The sequence below is a fragment of the Arachis stenosperma genome, chromosome 7, assembly GCF_014773155.1.
Source record: "Arachis stenosperma cultivar V10309 chromosome 7, arast.V10309.gnm1.PFL2, whole genome shotgun sequence".
Taxonomy (NCBI): domain Eukaryota; kingdom Viridiplantae; phylum Streptophyta; class Magnoliopsida; order Fabales; family Fabaceae; genus Arachis; species Arachis stenosperma.
The window spans coordinates 5,532,855-5,546,184 of record NC_080383.1 but is presented as its reverse complement, the minus strand read 5'-3'; the positions used below and the strand labels follow the sequence as shown (position 1 = coordinate 5,546,184).

The following is a 13,330-nucleotide window of genomic DNA, read 5'->3' as shown; positions in this document are numbered from 1 at the left end:
GCCATGGATTGCCAACTGGACTAAGGAGCAGTTGGTGAAAAGAATGAATGAAGAGAGAGAGGAAACTTTGGTGAGTAATCATAATAAGTTAGTGTACTTTATTTACCCTAATGGTGCTAACTAAAATATCTCATGTTTCAGGGGATTCTGAATTTGGCAGAGACAAAAGAAAAAATGAGAAAAAAAGAAAAAAAACAAAAAGAACAGGAAATAAAAAAAAAAAAAAAAAAAAGGAAGGCGAGCTCAACATCGTCTTCGGAGACAGAAACTACCGAGAGTGACACTTCTACCTCTGAGTCTGAGGCTCAAGAAGACTCGGAGGATTCGGGAATTAAACACCCCGGCAAAAAGGGGAAAAAGTAAGTACCATACTTGGGTGTAATTTCTTTATAGGGTTTGGGTGTATTTTGCTTGTCCACGTTGGGTGTATGTAGCTTATTAAGCAGGGTGTGTTTCTTTTGCTGCGTTGGGTGTATATTGTATACTCAGTTGGGTGTGTCTCATGAATTCAATTGGGTGTATTTTTAGTATGTTCTAAATGATGATTGTTTGCCTGCAGAATGGACTCAAGAAAAAGAAAGCAGAGGGAAGAGGAGTCGGATTCTGATTCAGAATCTGAATCTGAACCAAGTGACGAGTAATGTCCTGAAATTATTACTCCTTTCTTTTGGCTTCGTTATAAAGATTTCGTGTATTAACTGAAGCGTCTGTTATTGACTTATAGGAGCGAAGAATCATTGCCTGCGGAGAAGGAGAAGAAAAAGAAAGAAACAAAAACAACTCCAAAAGAGTAAGCACTTCTTTGGATAAAATTCTGTGATAAAATTAATTTTTTATTTCTGATTGGTACTGTTTTTTTTTTCCACCCAGAACACCACAAAAAAAGAAAAAAGTAGTTGTGGAGGATTCACCTCCTGAAGAAGATCAATACTTTGACGGGTACAGTACCTCGTAAGCTATACTATGGTCTATCATCGTAATTATTTTTGTTAACGTCTTATTTTATGAATGTAGTGAGACATATGAAATATCGAGTGACGAACTCGATGAATGGCTAGGGGAAAACGTTAATAAATTCACTGTAAGTTCCCTCTGTCTTCTTTACTTTAATGGATACGTCTGTTTTGAAAGTTGAGTTGGGTGTATATTCCATATTCAATTGGGTGTATATTCCATATTAAGTTGGGTGTGTCTTGTCAATTGACTCGGGTGTATTACTGACTTGTTTTGGTATTTAAGGGATATGTATTTTCGAGATTGATAGCATATGCCGGCGGGAAACCTCTCGAGAAAGGCGAAAAGGAGAAGGAAATTAAAGCCCCATATGTTAAAATTTCAGGCCAAAAAACAAGGTATAGATTTGTGACTCTGAACCTTAAACTTTCCTAAATGAGATTTGTAATTTATTTTCTTCGTTTTCAGCTATGACTGCGCTATTTACGTAATGAAGTGGCTTGAGTTAATAGAGCCGGAAAACATTAAAAAGGGGAAGTATGAATGGGATAACTGGACACAGGTAACTGTCTTTAGAAGTATATAACTCTGTATTACTTTACTGAATTAATATTTCTGTTTAAACATAACATACTTTTTAATTGTAGGAGGAGGTGGACCACTACAGAGTGGAATATGCTTCCCGGATACTATTTAGTGAGTTGAATAGACAGAGAGATCAGGCAATTAGAGAGAGTAGTGCTATAAGGCTGTCGAAGCCATCCTCTGTATTATTGAGTCCGTTCTGTCAGATTAATTCTGAGGATATAGAAACTGGGTAGTTTGTAAATTGAACAAATGATGTAAATGTTTGCCATTCAATTTATTCAATGTATATTTTTTCCCATAGTTAAACTATCTGTGCTAATAAACTGTCTGTGATGTATTTAAAAACTGTATTACAGGTGGTAAAACATAAAGCAAAAAATCAAGGCATACGCATATTATAAATTGTTACACCCAACGCTAGTCTAATAATACACCCGAGGTTGAGTAATAATATACACCCAATTGTCTGTGCAGTATTCAAAATGAATGAATTACAACTACTAAAATATGAAAAAAAAAACATCAACTGAAAAATACGCCCATAACCTGTGAATTTTTACAGCTTTTGTTCTATATGTATCTATATATGTGTCTATATGTAAATTGTCTATTAACAAAAATACACCCAAAGGTAACAGGGATTTTACACCCATACTCCCTATAACTATACACCCAAAGAGTTATCCCCTGCTGCTGGTACCCTGAACTGATAATTTATAACTTGTCCCTGGTATTGGCTGCTACTTGAATGCGCCGCTGATGCAGCATCAAACAGGTTTATCTGAATATAACACTCACGCATTAGCTAAACAATTAACTAGAAAAATAAACTCAATCGCCACAGATTTAAAGAACATCACATTTATCTCGCTTAAAACTTTTGTCTTCTTCTTCTTTGTGGCATTTGCAATCTGTTTCTCCAGCTTTGAACCTAGCCTGTTTTTTGGACGTCCTCTTGTTCGAATCCTTGGCAGGCTTTGAAGCTCGTTAACGGATTCCAAGTTGGCGTCTTCGTGGGATAAAGAAGATGTCCCCTTCCTTTTGGCTTTTACTGCTTCCATCTCGGCCATGACGTTGTCGTACGCACGGTGCAGAATTGCAATCAGCTCCTCTGATTCGGAGGCAAATTCGCAAATATTTTGCGAACGGAAAAGAAGTTGGTCGAACCTCTTGCTTCTTGGCTCAATTAGTGGCTCGTCGTGGCTGCTCTTGATGTGTGTGTGTCGCCTCTTTACCTTCTTGCTCCATCGTTCCAGTATGTACCTAGGGGACACTTGGCTTACTTGTTCGAAGCTTAACACGCTTAGTGCGTGACGGCACAGTATCCCTCTCGACTCGAATAATAAACATTGGCATTTTACCTCGGCTGCAACTGAGTCGTAGGTAACCGCGAACTTGTCCAATATTGAGCTGGAAACTTGTTCTCCAACTTCGTATACTGAATAGCCTAGAGCAGAATTCTTTAATCTGGTGATGCAATTCGCCTTTCCTCTGAATTGGGCTTGGACTTCCCTAAACTTTGCTTGGGTGTACGCATCTTGAAACTGAGTTTCGATGGGGGATTTGGTTGCACATGGTATGACCGTATGAAAATCTGCAGCATCTGATTCTCTCTCTGCTTGCTCCCTGCTTCCGAGGCAATTATCGTACTGTTTGACGAACTGAATGAGCGAGCTGTTACGGGTGATGTACTTGTTAAAAAATGAATGCATGCTCTCGCTCCTTTGTGTGCTTCTCATCCCTGCCCAGAAGTGGTGGTCCAGATAGATAGGAACCCATATGTGACGGTCTTCGTACAGATCTGCATAATACACCCAAACACACACTGTAAAATACACCCGAGAGACAGTACAATTTACACCTCTACTGCAGAATTTAAAAACACATTACCTGAGAGCCACTTGTTGTCCGCAAGACCAAAATTCACCAGAAAATCGTTCCAATTCCTATCGAATGAGTCTTTGCTGTGAGAGTTCCAAACAACATGGCTCATTTGTTGTTCGACATCGGCGTGTGCCTTGTACCCGTTTAATTTGCTTGGAATCTTCTTCATGATGTGCCAAATACACCAGCGGTGAACTGTTGTTGGCATACAGGCCTCTAAAGCCCTTTTCATTGATGCGCACTGATCGGTGAGAAACCCTTTCGGAGCGTTTCCTCCCATGCAACGAAGCCAGCATTGAAATAACCATTTGAATGATTCAATTTCTTCGTTCTTCATCAAAGAGCATCCGAGAAGTGTTGACTGGCCGTGGTGATTCACCCCGACAAAAGAACCACAGACCAAATTATACCTGAAACGAAGTGCCATGGTCCAGAATGCAAAATCATTAGGTACACCCCAACAAATGCTTATAATACACCCAATGACACGGCCAATATACACCTCTGCTGCGGATTAGTAAAAATAAATTAATTTAGCATCATAAAAAGGGACAGTTTGTTACCTGTTTGTATTGTAGGTGGTGTCGAATGAAATGACGTCTCCGAAATACTCACAGGCCGCTCTGCTTCTTGCGTCGGCCCAAAAGGCCAGCTTAATCGATTGATCCTCCTCGAGTTGGAGCTCGAAAAAGAAATTCGGATTCTTCTCTTTCATCCTTAACAAATATTTCCCGAATTCCTTTGCATCTTCTTGTTCGGAAATATTCCGCACTTCCCTGGTAATGTAATTCCTCACGTCCTTTTCGATGAAATTTAACTCGCGGTGACCCCCGGCAGCCGCAACAAATGATTGGTAGGTTTTGCTTGGTCTGATACCGGCCTCGTCGTTATTCTCTATCGTACGACGAATGGACATGCTTAGTTCCCTGTGCTGTTTGAGCATCTCTGCTTTGCTTGGACAGCAGGGGTGTGAATGATCCAGCACAACCTTTGAAATGATCCAAGCACCGACATCCTTCAATGTGTGTATATAAATTCTTGCAGGACAGTTTAAACCGGCTGTCGGATTGGTCTTCTCGGTTGGAGATATTTTAGATTTCCATTTTCCCTCTCTGCTACATGTAATCAGTTGATTCTTAATCTCGTTTCCCTTCCTATTTGTGCACCGAACTCTTGTAGAGAAACCTGCAGCCTTGGCGTAGTTCCTGTAAAATTTTCCGGCATCTTCAAGGGTCCTAAAGGTCATTCCGACCTTCGGAACAAGCTCGTCATCAACAACAGAGAGAGGCTGCACAATAAACCGTGTCAGAACTGTGAATACACCCATAGATATGATACAAAATACACCCAATCATGTCTTATATGATACACCCGAACCGAAACAACTCAACTACAGAATGACCTTTAAAGCCATAAACTGTGAATACACATACTGCAGAATACACCATCTCAAAAACTAAAAACACACACAATCATGTCTGATATAATACATATAATACAACTGAACAACAACAACTCAATTAAAAATAACAAAAAACCAGTAAAGTGTATATACACCCACACTAATAGCTAAAATACACCCAAAGAAGAGATTGATCTACACCCGAGCGTCTGCTATAAATTCCAGATAATTAAACAATGTTCAGCAATTTTTAAACTAAACAATGCTATACAAATTACTGTAAATCAAACCTCAGGAACTTCGTTAGATTCAAATTCATAATCCACATCGCCTGGATTCAGCGCAGAATCTGAGCTTGAAGGATCCATTATCTTCAAAACGAGTTCGAACTTTGATTTCAGAAAACAACAAATCAACAGAGAAAACGAAGCTCGAGTTGCAGAGAGAGAAAAACAGAACGTAAACGAAGAACATACCAGTGAGAAAAGAAGAGGAAAAGATCGATGGAGAAGAATGAGCGAAAACGCGCGAGAAGAAGAACAACCAAATCTCAAAATAACGAAAACGAAGAAGGAAACAAATATTTTAAATTTGGAAGTTAGATATACGCGGCATATTATATAGCGCGTGTGATCAACGTAGCTGGAGGAGCGAGTATTTTAAATTTATTATTTAATAAACTTGTAAAGCATACAAGCCCTAATGGCTTGTATGCAGAGCTTTTCCGATTTTATTATCATCGTTATTTCTTCTATTGTCATCATCACCAATACAAATATCATCAACATTAATGTTATTTTATTTTATTTTTTGTTCGATGCTATTTTTCTCTTTAAAAGATAGTTGTACAGTAATTACTTTTTTTCCTACGATATCACTTTTAGCAATGGTCTTTCTCCAATTAACTACAATTGGTAAAAAAAAATTTCAAAAATAAATTTATTAATAGTCTATAAAAATTTAAATTCCTGATAAATTATAGATAAAATTTTCACAAAACTAATTTTTTATTATTATTTAATAAATTTTTAACAAAAAATTTATATTATCTTAAAATAAAAAAGTTAAGAGTCAAAGTATTTTTTTTAAACAAAATAACATCTTATTCTTTGTAAAAATAGAAAAAAATCGAATTAAACCTTTACTCTTAAAAAAAAAAGAATATTTTTATTGTAATTGAACTAACGGAAAAAAAAAATGTTATCTCCGGTGCAAACCAATTAACCCATCAATGAGTTTATCTAACTAAAACTGAACATTATGGACTAACTATTCACCGACAAATTTCTAATGTTATAATCACAATATTTTAAACATAAAATGTGTTATTTTAAAATATACGTCTATGATAAAGAGCGAGTTGCAGTTAGGTAATTTTAGTGTTTGTTTGGATGTTATTATCTTGATAAAAAAAATTTTAATAAAAAAAGATTTTTTTTTATTTTTTAATATATTTGACAAATTTTTAATAATAAAAGTAAAAATACTAAAAAAATAAAAAAAATAATTTTTTTGAGAAAGTATAATTTATATCTTTTTTTAAAAGATATTTTTTTCTTAAAAAAATATTTTTCATATAATAAATAAACAAAAAAATACTTTTATATTGTTATACCTAAACATAATTTAATAAATAAAAAAAAAATTTTGTATGAAATATGAGAACATAAAATTATTTTTATTTTTACATAAAATTTTTAAAAAAAATAACTCAAAAAAAATCTTTTCTTTCAAACTCATATTATTATTACAAAAAAAAGATTAATAGGCACTTCAGTATCTATTAATAGTAAACAGTTAAACACAAACAAAATGGGCATATGAAGCCCAAAAAAAGTAAAAAGATAGGAAAATTGCAAGGGTGTTGACTTTTGATTTTTGACTTTGGACTTGTTTGGGTAGAAAAGATTTTTTTTTGAGTTATCTTTTTTTAAAAGATTTTATAGAAAAGTAAAAGTAATTTTATGTTTGGATATTTCATATAAAAAGATCTTTTTATCTATCAATTATGTTTGGGTATAATAATATAAAAGTACTTTTTTGTTTATTTATTACATAAAAAACATCTTTTTTAAAAAAAAAAATCTTTTAAAAAAAGATGTAAATTACAGCTTTTAAAAAAAGATATTTTTTATTTTTCTAATGCTTTTATTTTTTTTACTAAAAATTTGTCAAATACGCTAAAACATAAAAAAATAATAATAAAAAAAATTTTTTTAACAGAATAATAACATCCAAACAAACACTTTTATAACATAGAAGAAAGAAGGAAGAACAGAGTTACTTGCCATGGCAAGCACACACCTGATTTCTCAATCTCCTTCCATTCCCAAAACCTTGAATTTCAACAACTCCTTTTCCAAATCCCCATTTCCCCAAAACCTGCTTCTTCCCCTCAAAGGTTCCCTTGAAGACTTCCCTGGTGGACCCCGCAGAGAAGAAGACCCATTTCAACCACTGTTTCACGAAATCCGATGACGGTTACCTTTACTGTGAGACCGTTAAGGTCCAAGAGATCATGAAATCCGTGGATAGAAGACCCTTCTACTTGTACAGTAAGCCCTAGATTACAAGAAACGTTGAGGCTTATAAGGATGCTTTGCAAGGTTTGAACTCTGTTATTGGTTATGCCATTAAGGCAAACAATAACTTGAAGATTCTCCAGCATTTGAGCCACCTGGGTTGTGGTGCTGTGCTTGTTAGGAATTAGGACAATCTATACACCTGTGAAGCCCAAACATGGTATGTTGAAATTTAAATCGTAAAACAAAATGGGCCTATGAAGCCCAAACAACATAAGAAAATTGTAAGGGTGTTGACTTTTGACTTTAAAACATACAGTGTCTCTCAGAAGGAAGAGCATAGTTACATGCCATGACAAGCACACACCTCATTTCTCAATCTCCTTCCATTCCCAAAACTTCTAAGAAGATTATACTCTTATGATGCCTTGAAAAGATTAATGTAAGCTTCTAGAAACAAAGAAGTGTTATTTGTTATATCATCTAACATTTAAAGAAGGTTTAGAGAATTTCAAAAGTTTAATAAAAGAAATTACTTCTGATAAATAATTAAATAACTAAATCATGTGTATTTATTCTTTATTTTTAGGGTATTTTCATCTGCCGAGAATTGGTAATTTAATTCTCACCCTAACATTTTCAATTCTTTCAACTACAGATACGAGGACCTATTAGCAGAACTACAAATGTATAGAAGAGTTTCACTGCGAATTAAGTTATTATTATTAGAATTTATTTTTTTCTCTCTTTATTGTTTGGAATTTTTAATTTCTTTGAGAAGGATAGGCTTGTATTTATTGTTCATTTGAGTAATTATAATATACTATATATTTGTATTATATATTTTATTTGTAATTATTGGTTTATCAATGTGATTGAAGACAGATGTAATTGAGGATTGATTAATGTAATTGAAAATTGTTTTAAAGTGACATAATTTAAAAGAAACTACTAAATCATTTAAAGAAGACTTAGAAAATTTCAAAAGTTTAATAAAAGAAATTACTTCTGACAAATAAGTAAACTATGTGCATTTATTTTTTACTTTTATGATATTCTCATTCTCTACTAAGAAATTGTGGTTTAGTTTTCACCAATTCTTCTATTCTAAAAGTTATAATTCAAATGTTATAGTCTCTCACTCTCTCCATACTCAAGAATATAACAAAAATTGGCAAAATTAAATTATTACATCTTATATATTATGTACTCTTTATGTACTCTATCGTATTACATGATACTTAATGTGACATATTATTATCTACCAATTTAATTTACTATTGTATCTTTTAAGGATTATTATGAATAATTTAAATTTTAAAAAACCAATTTTAAAAATAGATTTTAAAAAATCAATTTAACAATGAATTCTTTTTTATAACTTACGCCTAATGCATAATATTATTAACTTGATGCATGCCTTCAATTTAACAATGAATTCTTTGTTATACATTATCATTTAAAATGATATGTTCAGTCTTGATTGTGATTTATGATCCATGTCATCTAGGAATACTAGTGCCTTATTAAAGAGTTTGTTGGATAGTTGTAATTTTTTCAACCTTCGAATCATTTTTCTCAGATCTTTTCAGCATCTTTGATTCCCAATTACAATTATTGATTAACAAAAATATTGCTTGTATATTAAATTTAATAATTATATATTTTATTGAATTAATTGATTTGTGTGATTTCATTTATCTTTTTATGGTTAATTTTGTATAGTTTGAGAAGTTGTTGAAAGTAAAAAGTCATTTTTCTAACAGATATTTTAGTTGCTAAATCGTCTCTTTATGAGTTACATGAATTAAAATTATACTTTAGGGTTCTCTTTCTTACTGAAATGTTGGAGTTCTTCTATCAATTCGAGGTGCTCATAAAAAAAAAGAAAGGCAAGGATAGCTGAAGACCTTATAATAGTTGGATTGAAAGAAAAGGCCAAAAAAAGAGTGAGAAGTATATTAAAAGTCCCTTGCTTCTTTCATTCTTTTATCTTTGATAAAAAGAAAATATTTATTAAATTATTATATTTTATATACTATGTACTCCTTATGTACTCTATTATATTACACAATACTTAATATGACATGTTATCATCTACTATTGATAAAAAAAATAATCTAAGTAACATAAGGATTCGCTATATTACAGTTTTTTACGCTTTCTTCGGTTCTAAAAGTGAGTTTTGGATCAAAAAGTATATAAAATTAATAATATATTTTTTATTATTTTATATAAAGAAAATTTTATTTGATAAAATATGATAAATGAGATAAAAATGAGTAGGATTAAGAAATGTTAGAAATTCAATATTGAAAATCTTGCAAAATTAGCGAATAATTAATCAATAAATTAAATTTTAATAAAATAAATTGAAAATGTAAAATTTATATTAAAATAAGATAGAGCTAATGAAAACGAGAATTTTGACACTAATTTCAAAAAATTTGGTCCAAAATTTAATCGAACAAGACCGAACTGATCAAACCAAATTTGAACCGGATCCGTGGCCCAATTAGCTCATTAAATAAAATGAGCTGAAACTCCTTCTTCCCATCTCTGCATGCAAAACATGCCGGAAGCAAGCCAAACAAGGGGAAGAACACCTTGAGTTCCAAGACCCTTGATTTCATTTAAATCCATGTAAATTTTGATCCGGAGCTCCGATCGCCGTATCGTTTGTGGCCACGCGATCACCGCGTCGAGCTCTACGTTTCCATCATAACAATAACACTCCAGCCTCTCTACCCCTCCAGTTTTCGAAATTAATGAGAATTCAAGTTGAGAATTTCTTAATTTTGATTTTCTAAGTTCAAATTAGCTTGTGGAGCTTGTTCGTTTTGGCTCTCTTGGTCCATGAGTACGGCGAGATTTCTTGCCTTGGCCAATTCTTAGTTTTGAGTATGTAAATTCTAAATTTTGAATCATATATGTATGATAGGTGTGAACTAGGTGTATATATACAAGTATTGGAATTGAATTGTGGACATTTGGAGGCCTGGTGGAGGATTGGCACCAAGGTCTTGGTGATTTTGTAAATTGTAGAGCTGTGTGTGTGGCTTAAGTGTTGCCTTGGACCAACGTGAGAAAGCGGCCAAGGTATGATTTAGGTTTCGCGTATTTAATATATAATGTCGTGTGAATACTTAGGCTAGAAAACTATAGGATAAGTTGGAATGATCATGTAAACTGGAAGCTTAACATTAATTATGTTGATTGATGATATAAGTATATTGTGTTGGTAACCATAATCCTTAGTATGTGAATATTGTTGGCAAGTTGATGAAATTGATTGTAAATGTGTGTATGGAAAAATGTTGATGGTTATGTTGATGGAGGTAAAAGAACTAAGGTATGGACTTGGTAAAAATTTGATGTTTGATGGGTTTTGAATTGGCAAGTGGAGTGTAAAGTTGTATAGACATGCTATGATAGGTGTTGTGTTGAATATATGTATAGGAAATGGATATTGAACCTAATGTTGAGGAAAATGGAGGTTTGAGGTTTTGAACGAAAACTTAATTTTTACGAACTTTGGCAGTCCATAACTCGAGTCTCAAATTTTGGGTGAAGATGAGATTTGTTTCAAATCAAAGAGGGTTTTACAAGCTTTAAAACAGTATAAATTTCATGGAAAATCGAATTTTGTAGAGGAAGTTATGGACGCCGGAAATCTTGTGCAAAAACTGAAATTTTTCAAGTAAAGCAGGATCAGTATTTCTGGTTTGTGTGCATACGCACACTGATGTGCACACGCACCCAACAGTAGCAACAATTTCATTTGTGCATACGCATGCCTTTGTGCGCACACACATCTTGTGTTTTACAGAAAACGTGTGTACGCACGCCATGGTGTGCACACACATATAGGGATATGCTTACTGCTGGTAGCACTCGCATATGTGAGGCGCACACACACCAAACATTTTTTGGCTGGTGTGCGCACACACACATTCGTGCGTACGCACAGGCTCTGCTTTTCACAAATTGTGCGCACGCAAGCTCGTGTGTGTCCGCACACACTCTATTTTTCAGCACTTGTATTTTTGTGATTCAAACATGGTTTTGAACCTCTAAACCTCTATTTTGATCCTTTTATTCCTGGATCTTATTAGTAAGCTTAGTAATTAGTTGAAGCTAGGGAATTGAGATAACTTGGGGATGAAGAAAAGAGATAAACATGATGAATAATAAGAGAATGATGTGAAGGTTAAAAGAATGTTATGACGCCATGGCTTTGATGAATGATTGTATAATGAATATGAATGGTTATGAATAATTATACGGCTTATGATTTTAATGATATCTGAGATAAGAGTTTTCCTGGGTAACAGAACCGTGGCTTGCCACCATGTATTCCAGGTTGAAACTCGATACTCTGTTGACCCTACGTCGTAAGGGTGACGGGGCACGTATAAATTCCTGGGAATGGATATCCCCCATTGAGTGAGTTATATATGAATGAATGAATGTATGAATAATGAATGAAATGAGAAAATCTATGCATAGACTCATGGGATGTGCGACGAGGGACAGTCTGAGGGTTTCGGACTTGTCAGGTTGGCTGGATAACCGACAGATGAGTCTCATCAGCCATAGGACATGCATACATCATGTGCATTCTGTTTGTTTTGTCTTCTATGCATTACTTGGGATTGCCTAACTGAATATACATTATGCTAATTGTTATATTTGCTACCTGCACTACCTGTTTTCTACTTGTGCTTGAAATTGTTTGATTGTCTGTCTCTGCTAAATCATTGGTGATGGAGGAGTGGAGGAAAGGTGGATCGGTTTGGTGATAAAGTTAGGATTAAGTAAGTAAGTTTAGTATTCCTTAGAACACCTACCCTTTTTATGGCTTCTGTTTAGAATTAAGCTTTATAACTGAGTGTCAGCATTCTAGGATTGCCTCTGCCATTTCCAAGACCTTATATATTATGCGCGTGACACCTTTATCATGCTGAGAACCTCCGGTTCTCGCCCCATACTGCGTTGTTGTTTTCAGATGCAGGTCGAGAGGCACCTCACTAGGCGTCTGGATTCCTGAAGCGGAGCGGTTTCTGGGTTCTTTTGCTATGTAGCTTATGTATATACATGTATTTAGCTTTCTCTCCAAGAAACTTGTTTATTTTGTCCCTCTTAGAGGTTTAAGGAAAGTTAAGGTGTTATCTTTGTATTTTGGATATTTTGGGATACGTATATATGTATGTAATTATTCTCCGGTCAGCCTTGGCTTCGCAGTCTGAGCTAGGAGCTAGTTATGTTATTCTGTATCTTGGACTCTTTATTCCCTCTTTTTGTTTAATTACACCCATTCACTTTAGGTTTTTTAACATGCAACTAATCTCGTTCTCTGAGCGTTGCACTTTTTATTTTGCTATTTTGTTTAATCTGTTTTCAAGGCTCCTCGTATATTACCCTCTTTCAGATACTATTATACATATATTTCATTTTAGAGGTTGTAATACTACACTATCTCTATTTTACGGCTTAAGTGTAAAATTTTGTGTAGTAAGGTGTTACAAATATTATGAAAAAAAAAGGAAGAGAAATATATATAAGGATTAATTTGACTGAATTTTTAAAATTAAAAAAAAATAATTCAATATTTTTAGGGATTAATTTGATTCTATAACAAATATACCACATGTCAGATAATATGTAGCAAGCCACATTAACTGATGTAATACGTTAACTAATTAATTCGTAATACGTGTTATATTAATCTACTTTATCATCATATTATACGATATTTAACGTAATATATTATCATATACTAATTTAACTTATTGTTGTATCTTTTAAAGATTATTACGACTAATTTAAATTTTAAAAAACTAATTTAAAAAAATAATATTTTAAAAATGAATTTGAGAATTAAACCGCTAAGTAATCTAAATTAATTAAATTCTTACTAATAGAACTTAAATGTCACGTACCGTAATTTTATAAATAAAAAATAAAAAATATCAATTTC

General features: G+C 33.5%; 2 protein-coding genes across 2 annotated transcripts; one reads left to right on the top strand and one right to left on the bottom strand.

The window, feature by feature from the left end:
* The first annotated feature begins 242 nt into the window (after nucleotides 1-242).
* Nucleotides 243-1,824, top strand: LOC130942253 (uncharacterized). Its single transcript, XM_057870973.1, has 8 exons — nucleotides 243-359; nucleotides 560-637; nucleotides 725-790; nucleotides 871-939; nucleotides 1,015-1,081; nucleotides 1,240-1,352; nucleotides 1,423-1,516; nucleotides 1,602-1,824. Exons 2-8 carry the CDS (start codon nucleotides 561-563, stop codon nucleotides 1,773-1,775), a joined length of 660 nt encoding a protein of 219 aa, XP_057726956.1. The 5' UTR covers nucleotides 243-359; nucleotide 560; the 3' UTR covers nucleotides 1,776-1,824.
* A 494-nt stretch (nucleotides 1,825-2,318) lies between these two features.
* LOC130939114 (protein FAR-RED IMPAIRED RESPONSE 1-like) lies at nucleotides 2,319-4,153 on the bottom strand. The gene is made up of 3 exons (XM_057867206.1): nucleotides 3,990-4,153; nucleotides 3,433-3,836; nucleotides 2,319-3,343 (listed from the first exon to the last, which is right to left on the bottom strand). The coding sequence occupies exons 1-3, from the start codon at nucleotides 4,139-4,141 to the stop codon at nucleotides 2,337-2,339; spliced, it is 1,563 nt and encodes a 520-aa protein (XP_057723189.1). The 5' UTR covers nucleotides 4,142-4,153; the 3' UTR covers nucleotides 2,319-2,336.
* Nucleotides 4,154-13,330: the final 9,177 nt, after the last annotated feature.

Coding starts and splice junctions, on each gene's coding strand:
- LOC130942253 (XM_057870973.1), top strand. CDS start 561: ATGGACTCAAGAAAAAGAAAGCAGAGGGAAGAGGAGTCGGATTCTGAT. Junction 1,082..1,239: donor AAAACGTTAATAAATTCACT/GTAAGTTCCCTC, acceptor TTGGTATTTAAG/GGATATGTATTTTCGAGATT. Junction 1,517..1,601: donor AATGGGATAACTGGACACAG/GTAACTGTCTTT, acceptor TTTTAATTGTAG/GAGGAGGTGGACCACTACAG.
- LOC130939114 (XM_057867206.1), bottom strand. CDS start 4,141: ATGAAAGAGAAGAATCCGAATTTCTTTTTCGAGCTCCAACTCGAGGAG. Junction 3,837..3,989: donor ACCACCTACAATACAAACAG/GTAACAAACTGT, acceptor ACTTCGTTTCAG/GTATAATTTGGTCTGTGGTT. Junction 3,344..3,432: donor GGACAACAAGTGGCTCTCAG/GTAATGTGTTTT, acceptor TGTATTATGCAG/ATCTGTACGAAGACCGTCAC.